This window comes from Sprattus sprattus (genome assembly GCF_963457725.1).
Source record: "Sprattus sprattus genome assembly, chromosome: 17".
Lineage (NCBI taxonomy): Eukaryota > Metazoa > Chordata > Actinopteri > Clupeiformes > Clupeidae > Sprattus > Sprattus sprattus.
In genome coordinates this window covers 25,384,054-25,397,246 of record NC_137915.1, presented here as the reverse complement: position 1 = coordinate 25,397,246, position 13,193 = coordinate 25,384,054, and the positions used below count along the sequence as shown (strand labels likewise).

Below are 13,193 nucleotides of genomic sequence, written 5' to 3'. Positions count from 1 at the left end.
CTGGCTGCCTCGCTACCTGTGGCTTTGTGACTACACTGTTCAACCACAGGGGGTCGCAGCCACTCTTCACCAGACCTCCTCACCAGCGCCCCTCACTCTTGCAACCGACAGCCATCACTCAGGGCGGGTGGTGATGGAGTGTGCCACTTCTGGTTGCCCCTTCTGCCCTCAGAGGGAGAAGAGCAGCCTTTGAGCAGACAGCGGGGCTACAGCCGAACAGCCGCACACATGCCGAGCGAAGGGGAAAAAGACTCTTACTGGAAAAATACTTTTTTACGAGAAGTGCACAAAGTCAAAACTGTGGGGGATTAATTAACCCTTGCATGTGTACCTACATACACACAAACGGAGGATTGCAGGCAGACACATACAAACACAAACACACACACACACACACACACACACACACACACACACACACACACACACACACACACACACACACACACAGTGTGCTGTGACAGGCGTCCAGGAGTGTGGTTGTTTTTCTTTCAGAGCAGCTGACCGACTGTAATGCTGCCGAAAAGGGCTTTTTTATATGGTTCCCAGATGGCCGCTGAAATATGTGTGCAAAAATACAGTCGCAAGTGAAAAGAATAGCAAGTGGGAAAAAATTGGCCAGACCTCCTCCTTTACTCCCACAAACACAGACATGCAAACACACATATGCACACGCGCACACATACACACACACACACACACACACACACACACACACACAAACAGTCACAGACACACACACACACACACACACACACACACAGACACACACACACTCACAGTCACAGTCACAGTCACAGACACACACACACAGTCACAGACACACAGAGACACACAGAGACACACAGAGACACACACACAGTCACAGTCAGTCACAGTCACACACACACACACACACACACACACAGACACACAGTCACAGACACTCACGCACAGAGACATAGACCACACACACAGACACAAAGCCACACACACATACAGTCACAGACACACACAGAGACACACACACACACACTCCTTGGTGAGGACAGATAAGAGCCCCTGCAGAGCTTTCAGGATGCTCAACACCCAAATTAATTAAAGGAAAACACACTCTCCACTGGCAGCCACCCACATGGACAAACATCACCCAGGACATTGAGTGACTGTGTGTGTGTGTGTGTGAGTGAGAGGGAGTGTGTGTGTGTGTGTGTGTGTAAGTGACTGTGTGTGTCACTGTGTTTGTGTGTGAGTGAGAAGGAGTGTGTGTGTGTGTCACTGTGTTTGTGTGTGTGACTGTGTGTGTCACTGTGTTTGTGTGCAAGTCTGAGAGGGAGTGTGTGTGTGTGTCACTGTGTTTGTGTGTGAGTCTGAGAGGGAGTTTGTGTGTGTGTCACTGTGTTGTGTGCAAGTCTGAGAGGGAGTGTGTGTGTGTCACTGTGTTTGTGTGTGAGACTGAGAGGGAGTGTGTGTGTGCGAGTCTGAGAGGGAGTGTGTGTGTGTGTGTCACTGTGTTTGTGTGTGAGTCTGAGAGGGAGTGAGCATAATGTTTATAGCTGTGCGCTATTGTGAGTGGGTCTGCATGCGTCTGTCTGTCATGTCTAATGTGTTTATCCATCTAAAGAGAAGCCTGCGTATATATGTTAGTGTCTATACTCTGTGAGTGTACCTGTAGTCTCCCTATGTGTGAGTGTGAGTGTAAGTGTGAGAATAAGAAGGAGCGAGAGCAAGAGAGTGAAACAGAGAGAGAGAGAAAAAGAGAGAGAGAGAGAGAAAGAGAGAGAGAGAGAGCAGCACAAATCATACAACTCCTGCTTTTCCACATGTACGCAAGCCCCATCACTCTCCATCAGACAGGGGGGATGAATGACAAGATCAGGCCACAGGGTCTAAGAGAGGAGGGAGGGGGGGTTGAGAGGTCATGGTGTGGAGTTTGATTTAATGCGCTCCCCTCTGCCTTTTTCCAGCCAGGGTGACAGACAGCATGCCAGCCAGCACTCGCAGGATGTGACCACGGCTCTGTTTACTCTTCTCATCGGCCCACTGCCTCACAGAGAGGCACCAGACAGGGAGAGAGGGAGAGAGAGAGGGAGAGAGAGAGGGAGAGAGAGAGGGAGAGGGAGACAGAGAGGGAGACAGAGAGGGAGAAGAAGAGGGAGGGAGAGAGGCAGAGGGAGAGGGGGCGGGAGAGGGAGAGAGAGAGAGAGGGAAAGAGGGAGAGAGAGAGGGAGAGATGGAGGGAGAGGGAGAGGGAGACAGAGAGGGAGAGAGAGAGAGAAAGAGAGAGAGAGAGACAGAGAGGGAGAAGAAGACGGAGGGAGAGGGGGCGGGAGAGAGAGAGATGGAGGGAGAGGGAGAGAGGGAGAGAGAGAGATGGAGAACTGGAGTCACTATTCCCAGAGAAAGAAGGAGAAAGAGAAAGAAGGAGCACTGGAGTCAACACACTGAGAGGAGGGTGAGGGAGAGAAAGAGAGGATAGGAGAAGGAAAGCTATTGAGGGGCACTATTGGACTTAACACTCAAAGGAGAAGGAGAGAAAAGGAGTAAGCTTGGTATTTCATACAGAGAGAGTGAGAAAGGGGGAAGGGGGTAGAGAGAGAAGGACGGGTGCTGAGAGAAGGTGGGATGTACACAAACCGAGAGGGATGGATACAAAGAGCAAGAGGGCCTGACACACTAGAGTGAGTGTGTGAGCAAGTGAGGGAGGCTGGATGACTCCTCACTGACTCTCGACCAGTACTAAGGGTGGATGACTCCTCTCCGTCTGTACTAAGGGTGGATGACTACTCTCCGTCTGTACTGAGGGTGGATGCTGTTGTTTAGACAGGCTGCATCTCTGATGCAACATAGGGTGTGAGTCGAGGAAATATTTGCCCTTCACTTGGCACTCGTTTGTGTGGCACATCTGACTGATCTAAAACACTGCAGGGACAGAGGAGGGCTGCTAGAACATTCCACTCGACACAGGGAGACGTTCATGTGGGTACTAAAGAGATATATGAGGCTCATTGGTGTTGGAACTACTCTGTTGTTCTGAAGGCTGAAGAGAGGCACATATGCTTCCACACCACACACACACACACACACACACACACACACACACACACACATAAGCCTCTATAAGCTGTCCTACAGACACACACCCTGTAGCTGCTGCTGCTGCTGCTGCTGCTGCTGCTCCATGTCGGTGCTTTTGGGGCTCCCTCGGGACCTGCGCTCTGGCCGCTTGTTCCCCGGGCTTCCACCTCCTCCACCTCCACCGCTGCCGCCCGTGCTGCTGGCTCCTCCGTGGCTCTTGTTGTAGCCGTTGGCAGTGGCGCCACAGCTGGAGCTGGTCTTGTAGTTGGAGGGGGGGCTGTTGACCCGGTTGAGGCCCGGCCGCTCCAAGGGCCCCTTCAGCTTTTTGGGCTGAGGCTTGCAGTAGGGATCTTCACGGCTGATGTAGGAGGTCATGTTGTAGTGGATGTTGTGGATGATCTCTGAGGAGCGCAAAGAAACGAAAGAGAAAGAGAGAGAGAGAGAAAGAGAGAGAGAGAGAGAGAGAGCGAGAGAGACAGAGGAACCAGGAGAGAGATGGGACCCAAAAGCAAAGTGAGGTCATGTGAGAATGAGAGTGAATACAGAGGATGGATTAGTGCAACACCTTTAGGCAGAGACACACTAGCATTGATTCATTTCTACTTTAACTCAAATCGACAGATGAGGCTAATGGTTCTAATGTTTCGAGGATGTGTGATGCCTGGGAATCGAACTCATGACCTCGGTAGAGTTACAGTTGAGCTAGAGGAGCAACTCGTATGACATAGAGTCAGCATGGTTTGAGATATGTGTGACCGATCATGGGACTGTGTTTGTATGTCCTGCTCCGCTGTGACATAGTGCAGGGAAAACACGAGCTGCGCGCTGGAGGGCGTGGGACCTACCCTCAGCGTAGAGGCGGGGAAGCCGGTGCTGGTAGTACTGGTGGGGGGGCACGTCCCCAGGGCTGGCTGGGGGGTAGTAGGCCGTGTGGGAGGCAGGGATGAAGTGGGGGTGCGCCATGTAGGGAGGGGGCATGTGGTGGGATGGGGAAAGCGCTGGAGAGTAGCTTGGGGGGTAGCACTCAGAGTGGGGGGTCACCACCACACGCCGAACCCCAGTGTTGTCCTCCAGGACCTGGGAAGGGGCAAAAAAAAAAATGGCATGACAAGGAGCTGAAGCAAGATGACAGAGAGATAGGGATGGGAAGAACAGGGATACAAGACACAAAGGGAGTAATAAAGAATAAGTGGGGTAAAGGGGAGAAGAGCAAAGAGACACAGAAAAAAGGTTTCAGAATGAACATAATGAAGTAAAAAGACATTCATAAATGCCACTTCTCCCCTCGGGTTCCATCTCATCTTCTACCACACAGACAGACAGACAGACAGACAGACAGACAGACAGACAGGCAGGCAGATAGACAGACACATAGACAGACAGACAGACACATAGACAGACAGACAGACACATAGACAGACAGACAGACACAGACACAGACACAGACACAGACACACAGACACACAGACAGACACACACACACACACACACACACACACACACACACACACACACACGCTCCAATAACAAAGGGACACGTTAGCAGCTTGGCATGCCAACAATTACTGACAGACCACAGACATCTGTAGCACTTTCTTTTCTCAACAGGCTCGGGAATGCAAACATAACAGACGGCCATCAGACTGGAGCTGGCATGGAGCAGGCATTCCAGCCGCTGGGTGCAGGAGGCCGTGGCAGAGTGGCTTGTGTGTGTGTGTGTGTGTGTGTGTGTGTGTGTGTGTGTGCGCAGGAGGCCGTGGCGGAATGGCTTCACATGGTTGCTGTAACAACACTCAGCCATGTCGTCTGCAGCTGACCAGCAGATCAGTCAAGGGGTTCAGAGGTGAGGGCTGTGATGCCCTGTCTGACTTGGTTAACTCAAAGCCGGGTTCGGACAGGAGCTGGAAGAGCACCCATGGTCAGAAATCGCTTTCACATACAAAACCATTAATGTATTAGGTAAAAACAACACGGGATAAACAACTAATTTTGATTTGCCATTTGTTAATTTTTCCATAACTGTAAGGGCACACGTGTCACACTTGTCCTGTATTCCCACCTATTTAACGTGCACTATGGAGCATGAACCTCTGCAAGATATGTAAAACATGCAAAGTGTTGGCCGTCATACCTAGCTATGAACTATTTTAGCAATCCTTTAGCTTAGCAAACTATCTTAGCAGTTAGCAGTTGCTCAGGTGTGTTAATATGGATTAACTAGTTAAACACATGTAGTTAGGGGCCAAGCAGAGAAATTACACTGGCGCCCTGTCGGTTTCTACCTTTTCTATTACAATTTAACCTAAAACATCAGCTAGACAACTAGCTATCCTTTAATTAAAATGGAACTCTGCCATTTAAACTGTTGAAGGTTATTTAAAAGTTTCCTTAGCTAGCTGGCCAGTTAGCTAGCATAGAAACTAGGCAACCAGGATACACAGTTTGCTACATAATCTGAAGCCAAGTAAACAAAATGTAATTTCTCAAAATCAGCTCATCAATAAAAAAAAAGCAGTCTTGGGTTCAAAATGATCACAACCACTTGCGGATGAATGGCTTCACACAGACATTAAAACAATCCCGACCAAACACTGGGGAAGCGGTATACTGTAATATCAATGTAGTTAATGAAGGGGGAGTCCCCCTTCTCCCTTGCCCGTTAATCCAATGGTTCTGTGTCAAAAGATTACCATTACCAGGACTCCAGGGGATAGATTAACAGTTCAACTTTATGGTTTTGCTCCCATTCCCACACACCACCATAATGGTAAACTAGCAATAAACAAGAAGTGGCTTTCAGTGTGAATGGGAATGAGGGAAGAGATTAACTGGCCTGGACACTTACTCAGTCCAACCACACTTGGCATGCAGTTTAGTGGTTCAGGGGCAAGGACTGTTCTTTTCATCTTTCTCATCTGATTTTTTGTTTGCTTTTTTATTGTGGCCATTCGTGAAAGAAAATCCCCAGTCACCTAAATCCATCCCAAGGGTTTGTAAAGAGATCCTCTGCCTGCACTGTGAAACCATTTGTATGTTCCAACATCTATTGTGTTTTACTGTGGCTCTTATCTGGATGAGATGAGGCACGTTTCTTTAGGAAAGTTTTCCGAGTGTTCTTGTATGTAAGGGGGGGTAGATTTGGTCTGAGCAGGCAGGTTCTCTCGCTGCAGTTACACGTCAAGACACACCAGCTCGAGGCTTAGGTGTCTTTGAGTCTCTGACAATCGGATTACAGTAAGGGCGTGTGGTGAGCCATCTAGACCCCTACCCTTAGAGAGGTGAGGGGGTATCCTTCACAGTTCTCTTGTCTCACTCTGCTCTCTTGTGCACGCACACTCCTGTTTCCTGGTGTTCTTTACGTGTTCTGACCTTCTCACTGAAATGCCAGCGGGCTTGACCTTTCCATGTCACTTCTCAAAAAGGTTCTGTCACAATTACAGAGCAGCACCAGTTGCCTCACAGGCGCAAACTTGTGTGTGCCTGTCTGTGTGTGTGTGTGTGTGTGTGAGTGTGTGTGTGTGTGTGTGTGTGTGTGTGTGAGTGTGAGTGTTCAATGTTCAAGTACCAAAAATGTCAGTGAAAAAGACAGGAATGCAAAATTTCCTTTGAATGCGCTCATAGGCAGTAGTTCAACTAAACCTCCACCTCCCTAGCTCTCCCTCCCCCCGCCGGCCAACACTGGGCCCCCGCCCTCTCATTCCTGGGCCGTTACCTGGGAGATGTAGCCTGGGGGCACGTGGATTGGTGGGATGGAGCCATTGGGTGACATCATGGGAACTTCAGCTGGCCCTGCGGAGGGAAAAAACAGAGGAGAGCAGAAAAGAAGGCTGTCAATCAAGCGCAAAGGAACACCCACAGGCTTACTTCTGGACACAGACCATTATACAGGACTCTCCCCTTCAACTATGTCCCTCACATGAAATGATGGCAGCAAATTCTGGATGGATTCATGATGAAGATTGAAAAACAGATGTGCACCCTCTCCCCCCGAAGCTCCAAGCCATCTCTTTTGCCCTCAGGCCAATCAGGGATGAGTAACCATCTGCTTAAAGGACGGATTAGGAGATCGAAGCAGGCTTAAGTAGCCACAATACCTGCTGTCCAAGTCCACCTCACAGACCTCGAAAATTCATCATTTTTCATCTGTGTAATCCTTCTACCTCTAAAGACAACAGCAGACATATCGTCTGATTTTCCACTCTCATCTCTCCCTCTATCTCTCTTTGTCTGTCTCTCTCTCTCTCTTTCATTCTCTCGCTCTATTCCTCCCTCACTCCTCTGCCACATAGTTTTCATTGCCCTCCAACCACGGAATGAGCCGGACATGGTGACATCAGGTTAAGTAAACCATCTGTCTCTCTCCACAACCTCCCAATTGCCCCCTCACCTCTCATCCTCCAGAAGACAGCGAGAAAGAGAGAAAGACAGCGAGAAATGGAGACAGAGAAAGAGTAAGAGAGAGAGTAAAAGAAAGAAAGAAAAAAAAAAAGAGAGGATGAGACTCCCCTTTAGTCCTTTGCTGGAGACTCTAAGCACCCCACTTTTGCTTCTCTGTGTTTGTGGTCAGAACAATAAAGAACAACACGCCACGGATAACTCAAGACACACTGAGCCCCTCCGGTCATCCCCCCCACGCACCCCATCCCAAACGGCAGGGCTCAAACGGAGGGGCTCCAGTAGCCTGACCTCCAGCTGTTTAAGACATCTCACTCCCTCGGCCCAGACCACCCCACCCCACCCCAGATCCAGCAACTCCCTGTGGGGAAGCGGCACGACGGCCTCCGCCAAACGGCGCTGCCATAAATCAGCCGACGGCTCTGATTACTTTTACAGTTGATCTCAGTCTTCCGCCAGGCCTCAGCTTCCAACAGGCCCCTGGGCTACTGTTGGAGGAGGAGGGGGGGGGGGCTGGGCCCTGTGCTGCCCTGCACCACGCTCACCGCTAACCGCTAACTAGGGGGAGGGGATTATGGGATTGCTGCACGCTTGCCTCAATCCCTGAATGGGACAGTGTTGATGTGCCATGCAAGCAGGGCACCAAGGGGGTCTGAGGTTGAAAAGGGGTAGTGTTTTATGGGATAAAACCATGGCATAGGACATGCACATGAAAGTGTGCATGGACCCTTTGACTGATGCAATAGTAGTCTAGCATATGTCAGCAGACTCGAGACTTAAATAATTCTCCTTTGTTCGCCCAGTGATGTGAAACGCATGAACAACAAAATCCAGTGATCCACTACTGCGTCTGGAAAATAAGACCTTCCCACAGGTATGCCAATATGCACCATTCCCACCTCAAAAGCCCATCACCCACCAGCACCACCACCTCCACCCCCACCCTGTGAGCCTAATCCTGGGAGGGTGGGGGGGTGGGGGGCAGGGGTGTCTGTGCGGGCTGCTGGGCCACACGGCTGAGTCTCTCTCAGCCTTCTCCTTTCCAGCATGAGAGGCCCTATTCAGAGCCCCGCTTGGCCCTGCGGAGGAAGCAGCAGCACAGAGCACTCAACAGTTCTCCACCAAGACGCTGGGCAAACACCAGCATTCCACCAACTCCACAGGAGGGGCAGTGGGCTGAGGGGGGAGGAAATGAGAGAGGGGAGAAAGTGTGAGGAGAAAGGAGACTGAAGAGCAGGGACGGCCCGGAGAAGACGAGAGATTGACAAACACGGAATGACACAAAAAAAGAAAAGAAAAGAAGGAGAATAAAAACACAGACAGGGACAAATAAAAGGATGGAGCCAAACGCACACAGAGCCGAGGGGAAGTTCTGCAAGAAAGCAGACCAGAGTCCTGGAAAGAAGACAGAGCGATAGATACAGACAGACAGAGAGCTCCAGTGAAGGGAGAGGAGAGAGAGAGAGGGAGAGAGAGAGGGAGAGGGAGAGGGAGAGGGAGAGGGAGATGTGTGAGTGAGTGAGGGGGATAGAGAGTGCAAGACAGGGGGTAGTCTGCTCCCTTGCCAGGCTTCCCAGGAGCCTGCTGAGTCGGTGGGGCCTCCTCAGCAGAACAAGCCCCTCTTTGTGCTCCTGACTGAAGGCTTCTCCCCCCTTCTGGGGCCTGCTCTCAGGGCTGGAGGAATCCTCACACAGGCCATTCAGGCCTCCAGGAGGCAACTGCTCACAGCTGACACTGCACTGCCCCTGCACCAGTGAGTGTGTTTGTGTGTGTGTGTGTGGGGGGGGGGGGGGGGGGGTGTGTACGCATAGGCATATGTTTGTCATATGAATGGGGGTGTTTTTGTGAGTGCACATTCAAATGTGTATGTTTGCATGAATAAATGTGTGTATGGCCAGTGTGTGCATACACGTGTGAATGTGTGGCTGGGCCACGTGCACACATATGAGGGTGTGTGTGTTTGTTTTTGTGTGTGTGTATAAATATGAATGCATGTGCGTTATACGTGTGGCACTGATGCCTGATAAACTGAAAATGGCTGCCAACACCTCCTTTTTTGTCAGGTTCTTATTTTTTTCCAGCATAGAAGGACTGAGAAATGGAGAAAGCAGAGAGTGAGTGAGAGCAAGTGTGTGTTTGTGTGTGTGTGTGTGTGTGTGTGTGTGCGTGTGAGAGAGAGAAGGGGTTCCGATGAAGGAAAGGGAGGCTCAGGCTTTGAAGATGGAAGTATATATGTGCGAATATATATATAGATATACAAACATAAAGCGGGCAAAAAGGAAATGCAATTTTCCCAAAACCATGGGTTCTTAAGAAAAAAATCCACTAATTTAGTTTGGAAGATTGGCTTGGCCAGACAGAGAGACGACAGAGGAGAAAGAAAGACAGCGAGAAAGAGAAAGAGAGAGAGAGAAAAAAGTTGACAGAGGGATGTTTTTGGAAGGAATGTTTTGCAAGGAACTGAGGGTCACTGAGGAACACAGGAGGCAGTGAAGGGTAGAGCGTTTGCAAATGTGGATTGTGTGACTTCAAAGGGACAACGTGAAAGGTACATTGGTGCTTATGGGTGACCTGTGTGAGCTGGGCGCAAGCGCATGTGTGCTTTTGTCTACGTGTGAAGGAGTCCCACACAAGGAACACACATGTGCTGTCAGTGTGTATGGATTGCTTCATGTGTGGGCAAGAAAGCCTGTGAGCGATCGTGTACGTGTGTGTGTGTGTGTGTGTGTGTGTGTGTGTGTGTGTGTTCGTGTGAGAGTAAAATTACTGTACATATGGCTTTTGTGTATGTTTTTTTTTCATATGTTAGAAAATAGGCACATGTGTAAGTGTTTGCGTGTGTGTTTCATGAGGGAGCACGTGAGTCTGTGTTGCAGTGGGCCACCCTCCACCCTCCCCCCCCCCCCCCCTCCCCCATGCGAATAAGTCAATGTGAACAACAGGAAACTCCTAGGTCCACTTTCTGCAGTTTCATCTTGTTTTTCCCTTGATGCTTAAAAGGAGAGCCAAACAAGCGACCGTCTGCATAGATAGACAACATGTTTGCCTTGGAAGAGACCCTAGGACGCTCAGACTAGCATAATCTACCCTCATCCCTCTCTCTATCACACACACACCACACACACACACACACACACACACACACACACACACACACACACATCACATCTAAAACACACATCACACACACATCTCACAACACAATTTCATTTGAGAGTGAGTTTGAAGGTGGAACTACACACATAATTACACATCCACGTTTGCTTTCATTGGGGCGTTTAATCTTCCAAGGTGGCTGTGTGTAAGTGCTTAGGAAGGAGAGAGAAGGAAGAAGAGAAGGAAAGGAGGAAGAGAGCTAATTAGAGGAGTGACAGAAAGAACACAGAGAAAAGAACAGTGCAGCGTGAACCTCGGTTATCATCTGTTTGTGATTGCACGGCCCATTGTCCTTGCCGTAAACACAATCTGTCTCTGTCGGGCTGAACCAGAGGAAATCTGAGCCTCCTCAAAGCGCTGGAGACTTGCATGAGTGTTTATTAAACGCCAAAGCTGATCAGAACAGAGTCGCTGCAAACGTTAGTGTGTGTGTGTGTGTGTGTGTGTGTGTGTTCTGTACGTGCGTGCCGTTCAAGCCGTGGCAGACGAGACACAGCCCCTTGCATTTTCAGACATGGGCCTAAGCTGATTCCATCACCATGACATCGGCCTCTGCACACAGCTGGTGTTGCCGCGGTCGCGTCACATCAGCAGCCTTGGAGCGTAACCATAACAATATTTGAGGGGCAAGTGGAGGGGAAAAAAGCTTTTCTGGCCATCCTAGTTCTGCGCGGTGGACTGTTCCTCGTGCTTATGGAACAGACAGGGAGGAGTACTGCCCTGACACAGTTCACTCAGCAGACAAGAGAAAAGAAGCTCACTGCAACCAGCGCTATGAGATTCGCTCACTGCAACAGCTTCACGAAAACAGGGAAACAGCAATTTAGAGACGTTCATTGTCACACAAAAAACACACACAACTGACTTCTTGGGACGTCACCAAAGATTCCAGGGGAACAGAAACCATACCAATCACAAGATTCTAATCATTTGAGTCTGTGGATTCACATGTGAGATTTGGGCTTGTGATTGAAAGTCAGGTCAGGTGCTATACTAACTGTTCAACTGTCTAAATCAAGTGCACACACACACACAAACACACACACACACACACACGGCTACAACATACAATATGGAACTAGAAAAGTTTTAAAATGTACAAATAAATGTCCCGCGATTCAAAAATATTTCCTGATTCACATATAAATATCGCACAATTCACAAATGTAAACGCGGTTACATTTATTTACAGACAAACAAACATGCATTCGTTATAGTCTTGCAATTTGTGAACATCCCTGCATTTATCTGTGGATTTTCTGTGGCTTGATTCACAAATGCATTTCTTTCAAAAGGATATTCTCTGCAGCCCATCAGGTGTCCCTTGCAATTTCAGCCAATCACACGAATGTAAACACAGGGGTGTGACTGAATGTGACCACAAGGCGTTACAGCTGCTCAGTGACTTTGCTTTAAATGAACCTTTTTTGAACTTGTTACAAATAAACAATTGTTGCATCCTGTCCAGCAGTTTTCAACATACACTGGAAAACTGGCCCATTTCAGAGTGAAATGAAAAGCACAGACGTGCCGTGCCCTTTATGAATTGATTTAATGATGATTGATACTACTGCTGATTGCTGGGTAATTTTGTTGATAGCTAATGTGAGCTGCTGTTTGATAACATTAAACACCATATAGGGTTTTCCTGATGCAAAGTCTCTTTTCAAAGCGACATTTGAGTCCAAATCATTCGCTAGATTCTCAAAGATTACATTCTCGCTATAGTACAATAACTTTTCAAGCCATTTCTGGCTACTGTAACGATAAACAGTGATTGATACTGTCTTTTTTGTGATTTCCAGGTGGTCTTGTTACAGCAAAAATGGAAAGAACAGATGAATGGAAAAAGTTGCTTTTTGAAACTAGGCCTGTTATGTTGTAAAATAAAAGTCTATTGTCTGACGTCTGTCTGTCTAACTGGAAAATGTTTAGTTTTTACAGACGAAGTATTGTGTTTTAACATGAACTAGCATATGGTTTGAAATAAACCCATTTGTCTGCATTTAGGGTTTAACAAGCTAAATATGCTATATTTCCACTTGGTTGGCAGTTACCACATGCCATTGAAAACACGGATTCCTCTTTTCGTAATCAGTTGTATGCAGATGTCCGTTATGGTGCAGTAGCTCACATAATTGAACACTGCGCAGATGTGATTGGCTGAAATTGTAAGAGACAATCTGATAGGCTGCAGAGAATGTCCTTTTGAAAAAAATGCATTTGTGAATCAAAATGCATTAGGAAAGTCTCAAAAATTCACAAATAAATGCAAGGATGTTCACAAATGGCTAGCAATTTGTAAATCCATTTTCGTTAGTCTGTAAATAAATATTACAGCCTTTATATTTGTGAATCATGTGACATTAATTTGTTAAATCACAAAATACACTTGAATTGTGTAACATTTATTTGTACATTTTGAAACTATGAAGTCATTACATATAGTCCAGTACTAATTCCCTGGTGAAGACATTCATTGCATATACGGAGCTAGCTCCCACAAAACAACACAATATCTGTGTGCAGCCTGAATCAAGGCGGTTTGGCCTTCAGTATGTGGATGGCTCACTGGAGAACCGTCT

The 13,193-nt window shown here is 48.2% G+C and overlaps 1 protein-coding gene across 1 annotated transcript in view; it reads right to left on the bottom strand.

Moving 5' to 3' along the window:
• Positions 1-13,193, bottom strand: part of fndc3bb (fibronectin type III domain containing 3Bb) — a 67,789-nt gene that overhangs the window by 36,134 nt on the left and 18,462 nt on the right. Inside the window, exons 4-6 of the mRNA XM_080854767.1 lie at positions 6,770-6,846; positions 3,903-4,134; positions 3,123-3,458 (exon numbers count right to left, since the gene is read on the bottom strand). Coding sequence (XP_080710893.1) covers positions 3,123-3,458; positions 3,903-4,134; positions 6,770-6,846 — 645 coding nt within the window. The remainder of the gene's footprint in view (positions 1-3,122; positions 3,459-3,902; positions 4,135-6,769; positions 6,847-13,193) is intronic.